Below are 23,834 nucleotides of genomic sequence, written 5' to 3'. Positions count from 1 at the left end.
ACACTAGCCGAGCCTTGGACTCGAACCCACGCAGACAAAGGTGAGATGGCAGTGATCCGTAACGGAGAGCGCTTTAGACCACTCGGGGCCCCCGTGTAAAGCAGAAACAAAAGAAAGCTTATAATATTGACACATGGCCTTAACCTTGAAGAAGCATCCCCCTCGAAATGGACATCAAGTAACAGTATGGTATAGAATTTGAAATTATAAAAGCAGTGTATGTAGTGTCTATAAAGTTAATAATACCACTGATATCGGTCTATCTTAAATGGCCTTGACACTACAGAGCTCAGAAGTAGGGTACAAACCTCCTGACGCACAAATGTGGCACCAGGGGTTAATGAGTTAACTGAACATTAGTCAAATAAATTTTAAAACTAAAATTTTCAAGCAAAATATTCATATAATTTTCTTCAAAAATTATGGAGTCATGATTAATTGCCGTCATAATGCCCAGCTGTTCATTAAGGGCACAATCATTTGGCATTCACTGAAAAAGCATAACTATACACACATGAAATCATGCAGTGATCCTCAAAACAAAAAAAATAATGATCAAATTATTCAACACCACGTTTCAGTGTAATATTTATGTCTCCTTATTCTTACATTAAAAAATCTGATAAATTTAAGCCAATCTCACAAGTTTCCAACTGTGTTTGACCTTGAGAGAAAAGTTCACAAGTTGACTTAAGACAAAAGTAGTATAAAAGATAGCACCAATAAAATTTCAAACAATTTTCTGAACTTTGTAAATCAATTTGGCGTCAAAACGTTACATCTTGAATTCTTATCAAATACTGGCAGCAACAGACAAAATAGCTAACACTGTCTACATCAAGCATCATTTATTTTATGACATCTACATGCTATCCATTTATGACAGCCTGATTTAATATAAAGCATATACTGTTTTGGCAGACAAAATGGAGGTATGCCTACTTTCTCACCACACTTGCATCAACTGTATAAAAACATCAACCATGTATGGAATTTGTGCTCTGGATGGTAAATAACATAAATAGCTTTAAAATGATAATGTTTGTATTCTGCTTTAAATTAAGGTAGAAATGACTCATGTGACACAAATGATTTTCAAGAACTTCAGTTTTTTCCAGCCCCTCTTCCTGTCCATTGCTATATACTACTTATATTTCAAGTTTTAGGACCCACCCACCCCACTGTTGTATGCAGAACACCTATTAGTGATGGATACACCGTTTCATACCTAAGCCTCATAATCTGTAAAATAGCAGCACAGAAAACATAAAATACAGAACCATGACCTTGACCCATCTCAATATGTGACACCAATGTTCACTCCAGAAAACTGAAACAGTGGGACTCAACTGTCTATAGCAAATCAAAAAGTGGGGTCATTTATACTGAAACACCCCCCCCAAAAAAAACAAGGATGACAAATATCATTACCTGTTCCTTGCTTATTCAAGAAAATCAAAGACAAATTATGTGAATAGTTGTTTATGTACTGTGTATTTGCTTTTGTGTGTATTTGTGTGTGTGTATTTGTGTGTGTGTATTTGTGTGTGTATTTGTGTGTGTGTATTTGTGTGTGTGTAAACATATTATTAGCTTGTATCTTAAGTATATAATAGACAGCATCAAGGTAGATTAGTTTCTCATTTGTAACTAATTGAGTCAATCTTTGAAAATAAAGTTACTATTTATTAGTACTATTATTATTATTATTATTATTGTTATTACAAGATCTCACACAATGGATTTATTAATTTATGCAATAAATATTCACTTTTCCAGCACTATTTGCTTTCACTCAGCCATTGTGGAGTCACACCACAGCAGTTTTATAGTTTCATTGCTAAAATAAATGTTTTCACTAAGGACAAGGAAACTGTAGCAAACTGATACAGTCTTACTCAACGATGACAGATTCAAAGTATATAATGCTGGCAGAGTAAATATTTACTTCATAAATTTATAAATCTGCAAACCATGTGATCATTATTAGCCCTCTTTTCATGAACCTTCCACATTGTCATTTTATTTCATTTTGGACATTTGAATAAACACATTTTCCTCCCTGTACACTACTTTGGATATAGATGCAGCAGTCCTTTTGCTGAGGATTTCACATTCTCATCATTATATTTTCTATAAATGATGATTAACTATGTGCTCTCAGTGCAAAAAATAATAAAAATCAGTGTAACATTTCTATCAGCCAATGAAACTTGCCATCTTATACTTCTTTGGGAACAAGTGCAATATAATCTGTAAACTTGGGATGCAGTTGATTCGGTCTAAAAGCAACCAAATCATTCTTTCATCTTTATTTTCCTTGGATATTTGTATTGACAACACATAGAAAATTTTCTTCCACTGAAGATGAACAAAAATCTCTCAAAGGGACTGATGGTTTGCAGACCAAAATAAATTTCCATGAATTCATGACCATTTCTTCTTGTAACTGCTGATTGTTGAAACCATCTCTGATGTTCTTGAGCAACAACTTTTCAAATTAGTAAATGTGCCAGCCCTACTAGCTGATAAATCCCTTTCATCTAGTATAAATTAGACACCATTACAAAGCTTTTGGTGAAAACCCCAGGTTAATGGAGAATTAGTGACAAGATTTTCCATATGTTCATTGTAGCAACCATATCTGTGGTCCGATCAGCACCATATACATTGAGAACCAACTAGATATCACAATTAGTTTTCTAGTAAAAACCCAATGTTGATACAACTTTCCATTTAGTTGGTGCAACAATAAGATTTTCTAAATGGCTGATTTGGTATCTACATTGGATGCCAGATCTGCATCATTTTATTTTATGCGAACTGGACATCATAAGAATGTTTCTATTGATATAACCGTCTATCTAGGAGCAGTACTGATAAGATTACAAATAAGAACAATTTTTTTATTTAAAATCAACTAGACACCATAACAAGTACTCCAGTGAAAACACCATGCTGATATGACTTTCTGTTCATGAGAAGCAGCAATAAAGATTTTCAAGATGGCAACTGTGGTGGCCATATTGGAAGTCAGATTGGTACTATTCTGATTTACGACCAATTAGATTAAAATAAGACGACTTGTTGAAAAACCCATACCAATATGACTTTCCATTCAGGTGGAATGGAATAACAAGATTTTCTAGATGACTGCCATTGTGGCCACATTAGATGTGAGATTAGCACCATTTTCACTTTTACGAGTAACCACACGTGGAAATAAAAGGTCTTTTAGTGAAAATCCAATGTTCATATGACCATCATTAAGAAAAACTATTGATAACTAGATTTTCAAGATGGTTGCTGTGACAATCATATTGGTTGTTAAGCAAAACATTTTCCCTCATTATTTGAAGTTGTGACAAGAATGTAAAATTTCATGCTGTATGCATAAAAAGATGATTCTAGTGCAGAAGCACAGTTCAAGATAAGGTTTGGTCTATAATGTGAATTTTTCTAAGGTCTGTTTGTGTGTTTCTTATATTGATTTCGTTAGAAATATGTCTGTTTATGCTTAACATTCTTTTCTATTAAACTCACATCTTCTTTTTTTAACTGACTGGAGTTGATTTTACAAGAATATGGAATAAATGTGTATTCATTTTTCTCAAAATTCTCAAAACTTTTTCGTGTTTTAAAGGTCACTCATGACAACATGAATGGTAAATATTGCCAGCATATGCTTAAGCAAAAAGTAAACAAACTGCAACATAAAACTGGACTCAAAAGACCTGTTTTCTCAAAAAACTTTATGTTTATACAAAGGAATCAGATAATAAAAATATTTGGTCATTCTTCACATTAAATTTATATCGAACTTTTGGTATCACTTTGGTGGTGTGAATCATTTTCATGATTAGATTCATCATATTGATGGCCTGATATCTCAAAGGACACCTAACAGTGAAGTGTTTAATTTAGATTTTAACATTGCTTTAAGAATTTGAATCATACTGCTATGATGTTTGCAGTGTGGCAGTTTATAGTGATGTCAAGCATTGGGGCACCATGCCACAGACATGTAGTGTCTCACCCAGTCATATTATCCTGACACCAGGCCGACCAGTCCTAACACTAACCTCTTAATGCTGAGTGCCAAGCGAGGCAGCTGTTAGCACAATTTTTTAAGTCTTTGGTATGAATTGGCCGAGGATAGAACTCAAGACCCCCCCGCATCCGAGGCGGGTGCTCTAACCATGAGGCCACTGGAGCGATGCTTCTGAGTAATTAAGTCATTTAAATTATGGAATTCACCTTATCTCTTGGCCCAAGGCACATATATTAGGGATAACAGGCCAAATTTAAAATTTCATCTGTTTCATAAATATAGTAGTTTTGTGAAGGTCAAAGCATTAGAAATAAAAAATTTTAGCAAATAAAATATAACCCTTTTCATGATTCTTTTTCTCATAGCAAGTGCAAACAACATATTAAAATAATAATAAAAAAACCCAAAAGGTGAGCATTTATGTACCATGTATATACTGAATACTGAATGTTTTGGGGGATTAATTCTTGAAACGGTCACTAGGGAATATAACCTGACTGTTCATGAGGCATAATTTACAAATGCATGTGGTATACAAAAGGAAATGTGTCTTGGCCAATCATGAATTTATAGTTTTAATTCTTCAGAATTTGCAATTATAATAGTATGTCCAATCCAAAAGCCAGATTGTGTGAAAAGCTTGTCTTCATTCATGTTTTATTCATGTGAAAGTGAAAAACAAAAGGGATTGGCAAACAAATCTATAAGAACAATGTAACAAGACAATCTAGGTATTTGTTCCTTATAACTGCCTACCTGTATGATAATTTTTCTTTTAGACTAAATCAGGGTGTCCAAAGTCCGGCCCGCAGTAAGATTTCATACGGCCCGCAGCTTCGGTCATATAATGTATTATTTATGGCCCGCTAGCACGTGAACCCTTCTCCGCTCATTTCTGCCATGGCAACTAATGCACACTTATGCACTTAGACTTATGGCACTTACTTTATTAAACTCTTGAATAAGATTTGGTTATAACTGTTGATGTTATGTACCTGTGGCACAAACTATTATTTTCTGAAAGATCTTTTAAAAGACAGAAACAAAATTCACCTGTTTGAAACTTTAATGATAACAGAAAACTTTGCCTTAGTTATAACTCCTGTTTAAAATGACCATGAGGCAAAGATATTTATCTAACTCATGGAAATTTAAGGTATTACATACAGTTCAATGTTATCTGACTCTCCAGATATGAATGAAAGGCAGAATTGTGTTTTTAGAGTTGTTCATACCTGCCTGAGTGGCTTATATTTAGTTACATTGCCATTTGAAAAATAAAGATAATTGTGACAATGAAAATTGCTTTATTTATTTATTGCTTATTTGTTTTTTTTATTTATTTATTGTTCTATATTCTATAACAGTGTATATCTGCATGTAATTTTTGTGCTTAAAAAACATCAGAAGGAACTATTGGCCCCCGGGCATCTTCACTTTATCAAATCTGGCCCTCTTTGCAAAAAGTTTGGACACCCCTGGACTAACTGATCAAACAATATTTCTTTCATGAGTGCCAGTTTAATTTAATATTTTTTTTCTCTATTATTTCCTAAGAAAAGTTAAAGACAGGACTGTACATAGTTTTTATTTATTTATTTTGCTTTATTGCATAGTTGTATTGTGCTGATATTTTTTGTGTCATGACAATATAACTTATATTTTAAACAGGATAAAATAATGAATGAAGATGTTTAGGGGGTGGGGGTGGATTCTACAACAGCCCGAGTTGTGAGCAGCATTAAAATCATTACAAGTTGTTTTTTTTAAAATTATTTGGGGGAGGTCTTACTCTTCTAACAGAAAACAATCACAACTGTAGAAGTTACATGTACAAATTTGTATTAATTTTTTTAACTACTAAATTAATTTCATATCCAAATGTATCAGACAAGTTTGGTACTGTATTGTAGCAGTAATAATAAAAACAAATTGAACTGGTTACTGAAGTGGTAGTAACGTTATTTATATTCAATATAATATATTTTTATAATTGATACCAAAGGAGTCTGATGTTATATCAGTGAAATACCTTACAATCAATCATCTTATCTGTTCTATATAACTGCTAAATATATGGAATGAATATGATTTTAAATAATAAAAATGTAGCTTCTAGTTTGATACACATGTGGAAATAAGCATCTCATAATTGTATGGAAATGTTCTTTACGTTTAGATATAGAAAATATATTGCATACTCTTAGAATTTATTTTCTTATATAATGAAATAAATTCATATTTTTGTAGCATAGAGCTATGCTACAGTATATAGTTTGTATGGAGTGTCCTGGTTTCAAGTCATTTGCCTCTTGCTATTGTATTGGAATTGGAGATTTAAAATGAAGCTGCAGATATGAGGATACTTCTAACAGCCAAATAGTGACAAAACTTGCTGGCTATTGCATAATAATCCATGCCATACAAATATAAGAATTCTGTATAATTTTAATATATACCTTATATACATATACATATATATATATATATATATATATATAAAAACTACCCCTGTAAACTGCAGATTAACAGTAACAATTAATGTCGTATCTCTCATAGACAAGAGAAAGTATGGCCTTGAGGTGTGATTATCTGCATTTTGCTCAAACCTTTTGTGGTCTTTACTGATCCAAAAAGCAGAATTTGCACTGCAATCAAACATGCTCTAAATTGATAACATTGTGAATGAGAATATATAAATAAATTATGACCATAAACCTTGCTTGTTAGTGGCTACCCCATTCTGCTACCATGCTGCAGAGGTAAATTACAGACACAAAATGTCCAAATAAAAATGGGGTGGCAAGGGTCAGCGGAAATATAACATTGTGTAAATGCATCTAATTGTATTTGATACATTTAATTTGTTTTGTGTTTCTTGCAGGCCACCGCTCTTCTAAATATTATTACTCTGAGAACTTATTGTAATGCGGTAATATAATTCGAATATTTTAAATATGAAGATCCAAACATGCCATAAAGTGGTTTAAACTCTTGTTGCTAGGGTCAGGGGAGCAGTCGTATTATAAGAAATTTACATGTCACAGTGCCATCTGTTGCCATAATGAGGTATTATTTTATGCTAACTTCAGTGATGCAAACTTGCAACATGCTTGATGCTACATTATAATCATGAATTTTGAAGGTACAATCTGTGCAACTCGTGATATAACACGTTTATAAGTAGAATACTAAAACTTTTAATAACTGACATAGCATTTGCTATACGACAAACTACTGAATCAATTCAGTAGTTGGCAAATTGCAAGATACAATGACGCAGAAGGAAAGTAGATCTAAGCACTTGCAAGTAGCCATTTACAGCCTGAATCACTAAAGAATACAAAATTGATGATTAGAATTATCAAACTTACAAGCAGCCATTGACAATAATGCAGAAGGAAAGTAGCACTTGCAAACTGACATGCAATTTGCATCAATGAAGAATAAAATATACATGGACAGATTTATGAAAGTATCACTTGCAAACTGCCATTTACAATAATGCATCAAGGAAAATTAGAAAATTGATGACTAGAATTATCAAACTTGCAAGCACCCATTGACAATAATGCAGAAGGAAAGTAGCACTTGCAATCAGCCACGTACAATTTGCATCGATGAAGAATACAATATACATAGACAGAATTATGAAAGTAGCACTTGCAAGCAGCCATTTACAATAATGCATCAAGGAAGATTAGAAAATACAAGCATAGAATTATGGCAGTAATCCCCCTCCATAGATGAATAGATGCAAAATTGTGTAAACAGTCCAAATAAGTTAATTATTTTTTTGTCACTGATTAATAAAAATTGACCATAAATACCTTGTCACAACCAAATTTAAAAGTTTTCAGTTATATTAAGATCAATGTACATGAACGCTGTAATGAAAATGCACTATCGGTTTTAACAGCAACAGAATTTTAACTTGACACATTTCATGTAAAAAATTTAGAAAGCACTTTTTAAGAATGCACAAAAGGCTTAAAAACTACCTGGAATACAGAAAATTTATAACAATTGTATTCTTAAAGCTGAATGTTCACAAAACTTTGCTGTATCACCATATGTAAGACATGCAAATTTCATCATGAAATACCATGAGGTCAAGAATGTGAAAAACCTTCCTCTTTATATGTAATTGATGAAACCATTTGGCACACAAAAACATAAGCAGAAAAGAAAAGAATCATTACAAAATTTTTGCAAAAGCAACTAAGCTCTGGTACTTTCCTCCGATAGAAAATTCCAATGCATCCAGCCAAAAATAGATGCAGGATGCAAACCTGGGCAAAGAATGCATGCAAAGGAGGAAAGAACATCACAATAATGGCAAACATTGACCAAGGCTGTGCAAAATGAACTAGAAATACACTTGTCCATTGTCAATAAATGGCTATGCATTTCCACTGTTCCGATTTTTTAAAACTGGTTTCATGTAAATATCTTTGCACAATTTTAGGAATTTTAGTTACCTATGGCACAGGTTGAAGCCATTACTTGTATTATGTTGACTTTATTAATACTTTGTTTGAAAATATGCAAAACACTTTTGAGTTCAACTTTGTTAGTTTAATATTGATTCGATTTTATGTTTTAAAACTTTGCTTGACAAGACTTAGAATAATGATCTTTGTACATATTTATGAATTTTTAGTAAGCAGCAAGATTTGTCATATTTGACAGAACTCTGAAATTGATTATAAAGATCTATGTGGTACTTTCAGTTATTCATTGTTTGTAATGTTATGTAAATGTATTCATTGTTTGTAATGTTGTGTAAATGTTAGACTTTCTTTTTTTTTAAATCTCTTCTGATAGGTATGGCAATGATAGTCCATTATTTACTTCACGTGATTTCTAAAAAGGAGAATACAAATAAAACACAATGAAGAAAAACAATATATCGCTATAGCCTGTAGCAACAACCAATTGCTAATAAAGACAAGAACAAATGCATTTGAAAAATATTTATAATGTTGTGTATATGTTATTGTTTTCATCTCCATTGATATGTATAGCACTGTTAGTCCATTGGAAATGAATCCAGTACCAATTGTCTGCCTTGTTTCATTTCCATCCAATGTAAATACTAAATGCGGCATGTGTTTGATGACTGAGATGGTACAGTTTTCTACAGTATCTGCAGTTTCATATTTTTTTATATCACCATGTGTTGCATATCAGTTGATGTCACTCTGATTGGTCCAAATAAGCCATGAAATTATTTTGCAGTATTCTCTTTACTGACTGGCTGCAATCATGGGGAAACCTTTTTAATCCCACATTCTGGAATGTTTTGTTTTCAATGAACATTTTGGCAGCCATTTAACTCGACTTACAAAAGGAAACTGGGGAAAAATGGTCTTGTCCATCTGAATATCGGCATTTAGGGCTGTCAAAAACCACAGAAAACTTCACCTGGGTACCCGTTGACAGCCTTATTGGCGTTGATTACAAAATATATTCAGTGTATTGTCTGATGTTTGATGATTATAGGTCATATACTGATAGTGACATTCATGTCTTTACAAGGTTATGGTTGCAATTTCATTCCATGGTAGCCAATATGGACCAAAATTGAAGAAATATTGCTTAAGATCATATTTCTCGTATGTAAATAAGAATACAATAACAGTAAAATTTTCTTCAAGTCAGTAATATTTCAATAATAATAATGATATTATTAATAACTTCTTAAATATTTATACTTCTTTGCCCACATTGTATTTAAAATTCAAATAAAGTTAAATAATAATTGTTTTTGATTTGTAATGTTGGTTATTCATGGATTTCCACTTTAACTACATTTGTGTGTTCAATCTGATCATTGGATCCCTTTGTTTATTGTGAAAATATTTTTACCTGAACAAGCGTGGACATTTCTTCTTACAGGTAAGTTGTATTTTATGTTTATTATAATGTGTGCTACCTTAACTCAGGCAAATACCATGATAATATAGAGTTGTTTCCCAACGATAAGTTAATGTGGGTCAACCACCATATGCTGTTTTATTTACATTTAGACCCTTCGATTGACAAAGATTTTTTAAAACTGGAATAGAAAGAAAAAGTCATTGAAAATGTATAAATTGTAAGTACACAAGCAATAGCAAGTGTTGTAATATCTACCAATAGGAACATTAAGAACTGTAATAATACAGTGTTACGGGCTTCGCATTACAAGTTTAGATCACATCCTTTTGTGAGATATTGGGCTATAGCAACAGATGGTATGCGGCGAGCATTGGTCCTGGTCATTAGTGCATGTGGGTCATAGTGACCAGTCACAAGGGCATTGTGAACAGTCTTATGAGTTGCTGCCCAGTCTCAAGCAGGCTCATTACCATCTGCCTGAGGACAACTCCCTTCAACATCACAATCATACAGGCCTATGCACCTACATCTAACTATAATGACAACGAACTGGAGAATTTTTACAACCAACTGCAAGAGGTCATTAACAACTCACCCAAGAAGTACATTCTGTTTGTACAAGGAGACTGGAATACAAAGGTGGGAGTTGATTCACAAACTGGCAAAGCACATGTGGACCCTTCTGCAATGCAGAAACAAATGAAAGTGGACTCAAGACTCTTGGAGTTTGCTGCCTAAAACAATCTTGTGCAAGCCAACACATTCGTCTCTCACAAAGCATCTAGAAATTGGACCTGGTACAGTTCAGATGGACAACATCACAACCAGACTGACTAAATCTTGGTGAAAAAACAATTCTGCAAGGACTGAATATCACCAGAACACGAAGTTTTCCAAGAGCAGGAATTGGAAGTGACCATGATTTATTAATGACGTTTTGCCTCCACCTGAAAATGATCAAAAAGCCTAACATACCAAGTATCAGATTTGACCTTGAAAAACTGAAAGATCCAAAAGTCGCAAAAGCCTTCGAAGAAATGACAGGTGGTAAATTTGTACCTTTGATAACTCTGGATAGCCAGGACACCCACCTCGAGTCCTTAACATCCACATTTAAGACAACTGTGACTAGCACAGCTAGCAAGATCATTGGCAAATATCGTTGAAAAAAGAAACACTGGGTCACAACAGATGTCCTTGAACTATGTGACAAAAGAAGAGAACTGAAAAAGAGAAAAAGAGATCATGAAAGCTAGAAAATACAGAGATACACAATATGATCAGGAAAAGCACGAAAAAGGTGAAGGAATCCTGGATAGAAAGACGATGCTGCAAAATCAAAGACAGCTGAGATCAAATGACAGCAAAATGGCATATCAACTAGTGAAAGATCTCACAACGCATAAACAAGGGAAAACTACCACCATCCAAGACAAATCATAAAAGTGCCACAGAAGATCAAAAGATCCTCAAGCGATGGACAGAATACTACTCAGAATTGTACAATCATAGGACTCAAGGAGATCCAGCAGTACTAAATTGCCATCAGGCAGAAGAAATTGATGACAACACCATTCTTCGTGAAGTAGTAGAAATTGCAGTTAGGTCACTAAAGAAAGAAAAGTCAGCTGGTTGAAAACATACCAGCAGATCTCATTCAAGCAGGAGGAGAAGAGATAGTCACAGTCCTGACAACAATCTGCAACAAGATATGGCAGACAGGAGAATGACCCACCACATGGACTCATCCTTGGTCATGGTGCTCCCCAAGAAAGGAAACCTACATCTATGCCAAAACTACAGAACCATCAGTCTAATCAGACACCTGAGCAAAGTAATGCTGAAGAAAATTCTCAACAGACTAAAGCCTCAAGCAGAGAAAATTATTGCTGAAGGGGGGGCAGGCTCCCAAGCAGGAAGGAACACCATAGAACAATTTTTCAATCTCAGACTCCTTTGCGAGAAATACCTTCAGCATTAGCAGAATCTATACGTCTTCATACATTTCAAAAAGGCCTTTGATAGGGCATGGCATGCAGCCTCATAGGCAACTAAGAGGAAGTAAAACATCAGCTCAAATCTGGTGCAGGTTGCTGAGCACCTCTGTAACAAAGCCACCAGTGCTGTGATCATCAATGGCAGCAGAGGAGATTGGTTTTGAACAGCAGTTGGAGTCAGACAGGGATGTATACTGTCACCTACACTCTTCAACATTTTCCTGGAAAGGATCATGGATTATGCCTTGCATGACCACAAGGGCACTGTCAGCATCGAAGGAAGAACAATCACCAACCTTCACTTTGCAGATGATATTGATGGTTTAGCAGATGAAAAAGAACTGGCCGACTTGGTTGAGTGCCTCAACACAACCTCCACAGCATATGGTATAAAGATTAGTGCCCAACAACACCAACAGCTTCAGTGCAGATATAAAGGTCACTGGACAGAAGCTGGAAAGAATGACAAGCTTCAAGTACTTGGGGTCAATTATCAGATAAGGGCTCCAAACCAGAACTAATCTGCAGGATTGCCCAGACAACAGCAGCAATAACAAGGCTGAGACCATTATGGAAAGATACCAACATTTCTTTTGGTTCCAAAATATGGCTGATGCACTCAATTGTCATATCCATCTTTCTGTATGCTTGTGAAACATGGATGCTCACATCAGACCTATAAAGAAGGATTCAAACCTTCAAAATGAGATGCTACTGCAAGATCTTGGGCATCTCATACACTGACCATGTAACCAATGAAGACGTCCACAACAGGATCCAACGAGCCATCGGATCCTATGAAGACCTCTTGACCACTGTAAAAAAAAGTGTAAACTGAAGTGGTAAGGTCATGTCTCAAGATCTGTACTGGCAAAAACAATCTTGCAAGGCACAGTGCGAGGGTGCTGAAGACGAGGCAGACAAAAAGAAGTGGGAAGACAACATTAACGAGTGGATAGGCATGCGATTTGGAGATGCCCAAAGGGCAGCAGATTACAGGTAAAGATAGAGACTGTGGTGCGAGTTCTACATGTAAGACCTCTACGCTGATATTTATGTTTTGGGCATCAGCACTAAAACAAAAATAACTTGTGCTGTCTTACATTGTATGACTACAGTCTGACAATACAAACCTGTTTGTTTGTACCCTCCCACCGATTTAAATCATGGAAACCTTTAATGTGATCAAAAGTACAAGGAACTTAGTCAATTCATTCATTGATTTATAGTTTCTAACCTGACTGTGAGTAGAGTGGCCCTAACATCATCATCTTATGCACGTTTCATGCTTAAAGCAAGTTTTCAGTGTAATAGACGGACATGCTCGGATCCATTTCCAGTTTCTGGACAAGTCCATTTTCAGCAAAGGGGTGTATCACGACTACAGATGTACATACACAAGTCATCTGCTTCCGATATTTACAATGTCGAATCAAGCAAAGGAAAATAATGACAACTACAAATTTGCTTATCATGTGGATTTAACAGGCGGTTTAATTTCAATGTTCATATATGCAAAGGGATATAATTCCAAACTCTCAACGTTATGTAATTGACGGAAGTATCCGGCAGTTGCCGAACATGATGAACTACGTCTTTATGTTGTCTGATGGAAATAAACTAGCCTATAGTGTACACAATATCGCGCCGTGTTAGTATGGAAAGTCCGTTAAGCATGAAAGGGTGCAGGGGATGCCAGCAGTAGTGCCATTCTGGTCAATCAGATTAGAAATTATAAATCAATGATTCAACTGACTTAGTTCTGTGCACTTTTTATCATATTAAACGTTCTCGTTTTTGAAATCGTTAGGGGGTACAAACAAACGGGGATGTAGAGTCAGTCTATAGACTACTATGGCGCCCCAACGACCTCCTGGGTTAAGCCTTAACGTAAGTGATTGATAATGCTGATGATGATGCTGATGATGATGATGCTGATCCTTCAGTACTAAATAATTACGTGTTGATATAATTTTAGGTTTTAACATATTCTTTACGAATGACAATGCGATTACCCTGCTTTTTAAAACTGATGTTTCAGTTTAACAACAACAGAGGGAAGCTTTTTCTTTGGTTTAACCATAAAACGCTTTCACTTCGGATATTCTACACCAAACAAGGTACTTCGTAACTTTGGCATGTTTGACTGGATTGATATAATTTACAAGTTACAAATCTCGAATGTATGCATAAAGTTGATAGACAGTCTACCCGGTAAATAATTTCCTGTTCCTTTCTCGTGCTGCATTGTGGGAATCACCATAGCAATTCTTGCAACATAGGAAGATTCATTGAAAAGGCTGTAGGATATGTGAAGTTTGTAAACTAAGTTAGGAAACAAAAGAAGAAAATGATGCATTATATTCCACAGTTTCGTAGATGAGTTGAAAAAAATAAGAAGATAAGGCTTTGCATATTTTAAATTGTTTGCAAAAAAAACAAAACATTAAATCAACAGTCTGTGGATTGTAAATCGGAAGAGGGTACAAGAACGGCATTACAGACTTCTACGTTAGTGTATTCTGAGCTTCCGTAGTAACATAAATCAAAATGGGAGAAAGAGGGGGCAAGAGTGATATGGATAGGATTGGCGTGTTCCAGGAAATGGGATATATAACCATCGGTGACAGATACAAAACTCCAGGAAGTGAGTATTGACTGTAAAAACCGTAACAAATTTCACGGGACCTCAGCTTCATTTTAGAACATTCATCATCATCATCAAGAACAACGACATCAATAATAATAATAATAATAATAATAATAACAATAATATTATTATTATTATTATTATTATTATTATTATTATTGTAGCTACTTCCAAAATTAATGAGGAAGCTAAGACAAATAGTCTCAATCTGAATTTATAATACTGGTTGCTTTGTAAATACCATTATTATTTTATTTTGACATTCAAATTACAACTTATGTTATGATGATCAAAGCTTAGCATATAAAAGAAATTTTGATACTAATAGTTACATATTGTAAAATCTGCAAATTGGTGAAAGGTTAGCTTTGATGTGTTCTTATTGATATTTTCCAACAAGTACATTTCTTACATATATTGGTAGTTAATTAATGAGACAAAAAATAGGAAGAATGATAAAAGATGAATCAGAACAAGGAAATAAATATTCACACTAATTACTTACTTGGAAATATATACATTTTCATAAGAGCAAATTTTCTCATAGACTATATAAAAATGTAAAATAACGTTAATTCTTTTGGATACAAAAATACTTGGAAAGCTAAAGTGCATATTTTTAACTTTCTAGATTTTACAGTTGAGTTGTATTGATCTCATGGTTACAAGCTATTTCTCTCTGTACACCACAACCACAGTACAAAAGGTAGAGATACTTTTTCGTTTCCTTTTCAGTCCAGTTCAATGAAGTTGCTTCCAAAGGAAAACAGCTCCTCCCTGGGGGGTCCAAGTTAAAGTCTGCTCTCCAACATGGTTATTTTGATGGCAAATTCACTCGTGTAATGGAGGGAGAAGCTTATACAGACCCAATCAAACTAAGAAGACAACACAGGCTACGAGAAGCACAGAAAAATTTGGGCAAAGCATTTTTACCAAGTAGTGTAGGGAAGAAAATGTAAATAGTTTTTCTTATAGCACTTGAAGATGGTTGTGTGTAGATGGATGTTAACAGGAATATAATCATACAATGCATATTAATAATAAATAGAGAATATTTTTCCCTATATGTTATGTTTATTGTTTCATCTAAGGGCTGAAACTAAGCAATAAGACAAGGTAAAACCCAGCAAGCTTTAAATTTTCTAAAATATAAATTGTTATCCTAAATTGTAAAATCAATCAAAGTGAAAGTATTAAACATAACTTACAGTGTATGAATTCAAAGAACATTATCCTAAATTGTACCATCAATTTCACATTAATCCAGAAACTATCCAAAGATAATCTAAATGAAGTTATGTTGTGCTTATGTGCTAATGTGCTAGCACCACTGAAGAATCACAGGTCTAAATCTTAAAGTTTTTACTTCAAAGTAATCCCACAAAAGTAGAATATCATTAAAGTCCTTGAAAAGTTGATATAATCCAATAAAATTATTTAAATGTTGAAGTCCTTGAATAATTGCACATAATCCTCAAGGTACTGCCTGTTTTATAATAAATATTTTTCCAATTCCAATGAACAATTATAAATAAATCATGATTTTCTCCCTCACTTACAAAACTGTATATAACTGAAGAATCATAATATTGTGCTTTATTTCTCTTATATCATCACTAATGTGCACACCAAATAAAAAAATCAGAATCACCAAAAAGATTCTGAAACATTTAAATTACTAGATTATAATATAACTGAACAGTCATATTCCAACCATCTCAAATTATTGAGCCAATCAACAAATATGGCATGCATGATATCACTACAGAACAAATGCACTTCTAGTATCATGTGATGTTTTCTTGACCTACGTTCAAATTAATGCATGGCCTACTTGACTGAAATAGTTCTTGACTTGACCTTGGCAATCAGCCTTGATTTATGGATGAAATTCTATACATATTGTACATGTACTTTTACTATTACACAGGTGAGCCACTGAATGTTAAAAATATGGCAAAAAACCCATATGACTTAAATAAAACTATCTTATAAATTAATAAATAAAACATATCCATAGCTATATATGTATAATTACTTCATAACTTTCACATTATTTTAATCTGCATGAATCAACTTTTACATTGTATCAATGCATTGATGCACCTTCATGACATTTCAAACACTAGAAATGTAATTTTGTGTACAGGTATGGTATATATATGAAGGAACATTGTTAATACCTCACTGTAAAAACTGTGATGTAATTAATATTACAATGAAGTCAAATTGTTTATTTACAAAAATATTGTAAAGAAATGATGTATTCACCTGAAGAGCATCCATATAGATGATGCAAAAGCACTTGAAGGAATAGAGCATGGATAGCTTTCTGATCTTATATATATATACATATATATACACACACACATGCACATTGTGGTTCCAAAACAATAACGTATTGCCAAATTGCAAAGCCATGAGTTAAGATATGAAATATTTTGTGCCACAAGATGAAATATATTCAGTGTTTATGCTGGGAAAGAACATTTTCTTTTATTTTATGAAAGTATTGCTCCTGAAGCAAAATTCAGAAGATTATACACTCATTTCCACTATGCTTTTCATAAGTTCACCTGAGCTTGAATCATATTATCGATTGATCATAGAAATGCAGCCTTTTAAGAGGATGGAAGGTAGGGGATGATCTAATCTGTTGCATTGAATTATATTTTACCATATTTAACCACAAAGCAAGTTCAATTAAAGGATACAACATACTATGTTTTTATCTGACCACCATAATGTGGAGCATATGATGGTACGAATTTGTTCTGCTTCTATCTGTCTGTCTGTTTTCAATCTCATTTCTGCACCATAACTCAACTTATCCACCATCTACAGCTACCTTAGTGGCTTGCACTTGGGATAAGGAAGGAACCTATTGATTTTGGAGTCATAAGCTTAATGTCACAGTCACTGTGAATACAAGAAAAAATTGTTTCTGTGTATAAACTTTATTTGAATGTTTGCTTTGTCAAAAAGGTATATATATTTTTTCACACTTGCAAATGAGTTTGTCACAAATACAGCTGGGGTGGGTGCTGTTGTGGAATCATTAACTTGAGATCTCTTAAATTGTATGAAATAAAATTTATAAAGCAACAAGAAAGATATTAGACTAGAGAAGCTGCTATAATGAAATAATAGTTGCATTTTTCTCATTTTAGGTCTGGCTTAGGAAACCATTATGGGACACTTAGTGGACCTATTGGTGCATTTAGTCCTACTGTCAAGCCAGGCAAGGAATATAAGTCGCCTGGAAGAAACTTTACTACAAATCCAAGCAAAAAAGGCACAGGATATGGGTAAGGTGAAAAACTTGTTTAATAATGATAAATATTAATCAGTTGATCCTTTTTCCTTGTTATTATATCATGATAATAATTGTTTAACTCACTTGGTTAAGTTATATTATGATTATGATATGGACTGCATTTTTTATTGAATAATTTGACTATTTTCTTGACATTAGCATACATAAAAAAATTGATTAATTGCTTTTGTATTTTGTCTCAAAATAAACTTGGTCAGCTTTGATAAAATCTAAAATTATGATAATCCATAATATTCAACATTTTATTTTATCAACATGAGATTTAAACCATAAATACAATTAAAGGCCATAATATTCAACATTTTATTTTATCTGCATGAAATTTAAACTCTAAATTTACTTAAAGGCCATGATGTTCAACATTGTAGTTTATCTGCAGGAAATTTAAACTATAAATAGAATTAAGGGACATAATATTCAACATTGTATTTTATCTGCATGAAATTTAAACTATAAATACACCTAAGGGACATGATATTGAATATTGTAGCTTATCTGCAGGAAATGTAAACTATAAATATACTTAAAGGCCATAATATTCAACATTGTATTTTATCTGCAGGAAATTTAAACTATAAATACACCTAAGGGCCATAATATTGAATATTGTAGTTTATCTGCAGGAAATTTAAACTACAAATACACTTAAGGGCCATAATATTCAATATTGTAGTTTAGCAGCAGGAAATTTAAACTATAAATAGAATTAAGGGGCATACTATTCAACATTGTATTTTATCTGCATGAAATTTAAACAAAAAATAGACTTAAGGGCCATAATATTCAACATTGTATTTTATCTGCATGAAATGTAAACTATAAATGGACTTAAGGGCCATAATATTCAACACTGTATTTTATCTGCAGGAAATTTAAACTATAAATACCCTTAAATGCCATAATATTCAACAATGTATTTTATCTGCATGAAATGTAAACTATAAATAGACTTAAGGGCCATAATATTCAACATTGTATTTTATCTGCAGGAAATTTAAACTATAAATAGAATTAAGGGACATAATATTCAACATTGTATTTTATCTGCAGGAAATTTAAACTATAAATAGACTTAAGGGCCATAATATTCAACATTGTATTTTATCTGCAAGAAATTTAAACTATAAATATACATAAAAGCCATAATATTCAACATTGCATTTTATCTGCAGGAAATTTAAACTATAAATACACCTAAGGGCCATAATATTGAATATTGCAATTTATCAGCAGGAAATTTAAACTATAAATACACTTAAGGGCCATAATATTCAACATTGTATTTTATCTGCAGGAAATTTAAACTATAAATACACTTAAGGGCCATAATATTCAATATTGTAGTTTATCTGCAGGAAATTTAAACTATAAATATACTTAAGGGCCATAATATTCAATATTGTAGTTTATCAGCAGGAGATTTAAACTCTAAATACACTTGAAAGTCATAATATTCAACATTGTAATTTATCTGTATGAAATTTAAACTATAACTACACCTAAGGGCCATAATATTCAATATTGTAGTTTATCTGCAAGAAATTTAAACTATAAATATACTTAAAGGCCATAATATTCAACATTGTATTTTATCTGCAGGAGATTTAAACTATAAATACCCTTAAATGCCATAATATTTAATAATGTATTTTATTTGCATGAAATGTAAACTATAAATAGACTTAAGGGCCATAATATTCAACATTGTATTTTATCTACAGGAAATTTAAACTATAAATAGACTTAAGGGCCATAATATTCAACATTGTATTTTATCTGCAGAAAATTTAAACTATAAATAGACTTAACGGCCATAATATTCAACATTGTACTTAATCTGCATGAAATTTAAGCTATAAATACACTTAAACGCCATAATGTTCAATATTGTATTTTATCTGTAAGAAATTAAAACTCTAAATACACTTAAAGGCCATACTATTCAACATTGTATTTTATCAACATGAAATTTAAGCTATAAATATACTTAAAGACCACAATATTCAACATTGCATTTTATCTGCATGAAATTTAAACTATAAATATACTTAAAGGCCATAATATTCAACACTGTATTTTATCAACATGAAATTTAAATCATAAATACACTTAAAGTCCATAATATTCAACATTGTATTTTATCAACATGAAATTTAAACTATAAATATACTTAAAGGCTATAATATTCAACATTGTATTTTATCTGCAGGAAATTTAAACTATAAATACACCTAAGGGCCATAATATTGAATATTGTAGTTATCTGCAGGAAATTTAAACTATAAATAGAATTAAGGCACATAATAGTCAACATTGTATTTTATCTGCATGAAATTTAAACTATAAATACACTTAAAGGCCATAATATTCAATATTTTAGTTTATCTGCAGGAAATTTAAACTATAAATATACTTAAAGGCCATAATATTCAACATTGTATTTTATCTGCATGAAATTTAAACTATGAATATACTTAAAGTCCATATTATTCAACAATGTATTTTATCTGCATGAAATGTAAACTATAAATACACTTAAAGTCCATAATATTCAACATTGTATTTTATCTGCAGGAAATTTAAACTATAAATATACTTAAAGTCCATATTATTCAACAATGTATTTTATCTGCAGGAAATTTAAACTATAAATACACTTAAAGTCCATAATATTCAACATTGTATTTATCTGCAGGAAGTTTAAACTATAAATACCCTTAAATGCCATAATATTCAACAATGTATTTTATCTGCATGAAATGTAAACTATAAATACACTTAAAGTCCATAATATTCAACATTGTATTTTATCTGCAGGAAATTTAAACTGTAAATAGACTTAAGGGCCATAATATTCAACAGTGTATTTTATCTGCATGAAATGTAAACCATAAATACACTTAAAGTCTATAATATTCAACAATGTATTTTATCTGCATGAAATCTAAACTATAAATACACTTAAAGTCCATAATATTCAACATTGTATTTTATCTGCAGGAAATTTAAACTGTAAATAGACTTAAGGGCCATAATATTCAACATTGTATTTTATCTGCAGGAAATTTAAACTATAAATATACTTAAAGGCCATAATATTCAACATTGTATTTTATCTGCAGGAAATTTAGACTATAAATACACATAAGGGCCATAATATTCAATATTGTAGTTTATCAGCAGGAAATTTAAACTATAAATGCACATAAGGGCCATAATATTCAACATTGTATTTTATCTGCAAGAAATTTAAACTATAAATATACATAAAAGCCATAATATTCAACATTGCATTTTATCTGCAGGAAATTTAAACTATAAATACACCTAAGGGCCATAATATTGAATATTGCAATTTATCAGCAGGAAATTTAAACTATAAATACACTTAAGGGCCATAATATTCAACATTGTATTTTATCTGCAGGAAATTTAAACTATAAATACACTTAAGGGCCATAATATTCAATATTGTAGTTTATCTGCAGGAAATTTAAACTATAAATATACTTAAGGGCCATAATATTCAATATTGTAGTTTATCAGCAGGAGATTTAAACTCTAAATACACTTGAAAGTCATAATATTCAACATTGTAATTTATCTGTATGAAATTTAAACTATAACTACACCTAAGGGCCATAATATTCAATATTGTAGTTTATCTGCAAGAAATTTAAACTATAAATATACTTAAAGGCCATAATATTCAACATTGTATTTTATCTGCAGGAGATTTAAACTATAAATACCCTTAAATGCCATAATATTTAATAATGTATTTTATTTGCATGAAATGTAAACTATAAATAGGCTTAAGGGCCATAATATTCAACATTGTATTTTATCTACAGGAAATTTAAACTATAAATAGACTTAAGGGCCATAATATTCAACATTGTATTTTATCTGCAGAAAATTTAAACTATAAATAGACTTAACGGCCATAATATTCAACATTGTACTTAATCTGCATGAAATTTAAGCTATAAATACACTTAAACGCCATAATGTTCAATATTGTATTTTATCTGTAAGAAATTAAAACTCTAAATACACTTAAAGGCCATACTATTCAACATTGTATTTTATCAACATGAAATTTAAGCTATAAATATACTTAAAGACCACAATATTCAACATTGCATTTTATCTGCATGAAATTTAAACTATAAATATACTTAAAGGCCATAATATTCAACACTGTATTTTATCAACATGAAATTTAAATCATAAATACACTTAAAGTCCATAATATTCAACATTGTATTTTATCAACATGAAATTTAAACTATAAATATACTTAAAGGCTATAATATTCAACATTGTATTTTATCTGCAGGAAATTTAAACTATAAATACACCTAAGGGCCATAATATTGAATATTGTAGTTATCTGCAGGAAATTTAAACTATAAATAGAATTAAGGCACATAATAGTCAACATTGTATTTTATCTGCATGAAATTTAAACTATAAATACACTTAAAGGCCATAATATTCAATATTTTAGTTTATCTGCAGGAAATTTAAACTATAAATATACTTAAAGGCCATAATATTCAACATTGTATTTTATCTGCATGAAATTTAAACTATGAATATACTTAAAGTCCATATTATTCAACAATGTATTTTATCTGCATGAAATGTAAACTATAAATACACTTAAAGTCCATAATATTCAACATTGTATTTTATCTGCAGGAAATTTAAACTATAAATATACTTAAAGTCCATATTATTCAACAATGTATTTTATCTGCAGGAAATTTAAACTATAAATACACTTAAAGTCCATAATATTCAACATTGTATTTATCTGCAGGAAGTTTAAACTATAAATACCCTTAAATGCCATAATATTCAACAATGTATTTTATCTGCATGAAATGTAAACTATAAATACACTTAAAGTCCATAATATTCAACATTGTATTTTATCTGCAGGAAATTTAAACTGTAAATAGACTTAAGGGCCATAATATTCAACAGTGTATTTTATCTGCATGAAATGTAAACCATAAATACACTTAAAGTCTATAATATTCAACAATGTATTTTATCTGCATGAAATCTAAACTATAAATACACTTAAAGTCCATAATATTCAACATTGTATTTTATCTGCAGGAAATTTAAACTGTAAATAGACTTAAGGGCCATAATATTCAACATTGTATTTTATCTGCAGGAAATTTAAACTATAAATATACTTAAAGGCCATAATATTCAACATTGTATTTTATCTGCAGGAAATTTAGACTATAAATACACATAAGGGCCATAATATTCAATATTGTAGTTTATCAGCAGGAAATTTAAACTATAAATGCACATAAGGGCCATAATATTCAACATTGTATTTTATCTGCAAGAAATTTAAACTATAAATATACATAAAAGCCATAATATTCAACATTGCATTTTATCTGCAGGAAATTTAAACTATAAATACACCTAAGGGCCATAATATTGAATATTGCAATTTATCAGCAGGAAATTTAAACTATAAATACACTTAAGGGCCATAATATTCAACATTGTATTTTATCTGCAGGAAATTTAAACTATAAATACACTTAAGGGCCATAATATTCAATATTGTAGTTTATCTGCAGGAAATTTAAACTATAAATATACTTAAGGGCCATAATATTCAATATTGTAGTTTATCAGCAGGAGATTTAAACTCTAAATACACTTGAAAGTCATAATATTCAACATTGTAATTTATCTGTATGAAATTTAAACTATAACTACACCTAAGGGCCATAATATTCAATATTGTAGTTTATCTGCAAGAAATTTAAACTATAAATATACTTAAAGGCCATAATATTCAACATTGTATTTTATCTGCAGGAGATTTAAACTATAAATACCCTTAAATGCCATAATATTTAATAATGTATT

At 31.6% G+C, this 23,834-nt stretch overlaps 2 protein-coding genes across 5 annotated transcripts in view; one reads left to right on the top strand and one right to left on the bottom strand.

The window, feature by feature from the left end:
• The window catches only part of LOC149803576 (double-strand break repair protein MRE11-like), a 62,254-nt gene extending 48,187 nt beyond the window's left edge, over positions 1-14,067 (bottom strand). Inside the window, exon 1 of one of the 2 annotated variants that reach the window (XM_089953316.1) lies at positions 13,947-14,067. The gene's annotated coding sequence lies outside the window, so the exon portion shown is untranslated. Of the gene's footprint in view, positions 1-4,807; positions 4,908-13,946 lie in introns of those variants that run through there. The other variant, XM_089953317.1, reaches the window with a different exon arrangement.
• A 123-nt stretch (positions 14,068-14,190) lies between these two features.
• The window catches only part of LOC149803575 (cilia-and flagella-associated protein 96-like), a 49,623-nt gene continuing 39,979 nt past the window's right edge, over positions 14,191-23,834 (top strand). For 2 of the 3 annotated variants that reach the window (XM_089953320.1, XM_089953319.1), the window contains exons 1-3: positions 14,191-14,578; positions 15,317-15,536; positions 17,752-17,889. In XM_089953320.1, coding sequence (XP_089809446.1) covers positions 14,482-14,578; positions 15,317-15,536; positions 17,752-17,889 — 455 coding nt within the window. In that variant the 5' untranslated portion in view covers positions 14,191-14,481. The remainder of the gene's footprint in view (positions 14,579-15,316; positions 15,537-17,751; positions 17,890-23,834) is intronic. The other variant, XM_089953318.1, reaches the window with a different exon arrangement.

The sequence above is a fragment of the Sinohyriopsis cumingii genome, chromosome 3, assembly GCF_028554795.1.
Source record: "Sinohyriopsis cumingii isolate HCF-2022 chromosome 3, ASM2855479v2, whole genome shotgun sequence".
Taxonomy (NCBI): domain Eukaryota; kingdom Metazoa; phylum Mollusca; class Bivalvia; order Unionida; family Unionidae; genus Sinohyriopsis; species Sinohyriopsis cumingii.
This window is presented reverse-complemented; position numbering and strand designations above follow the sequence as displayed.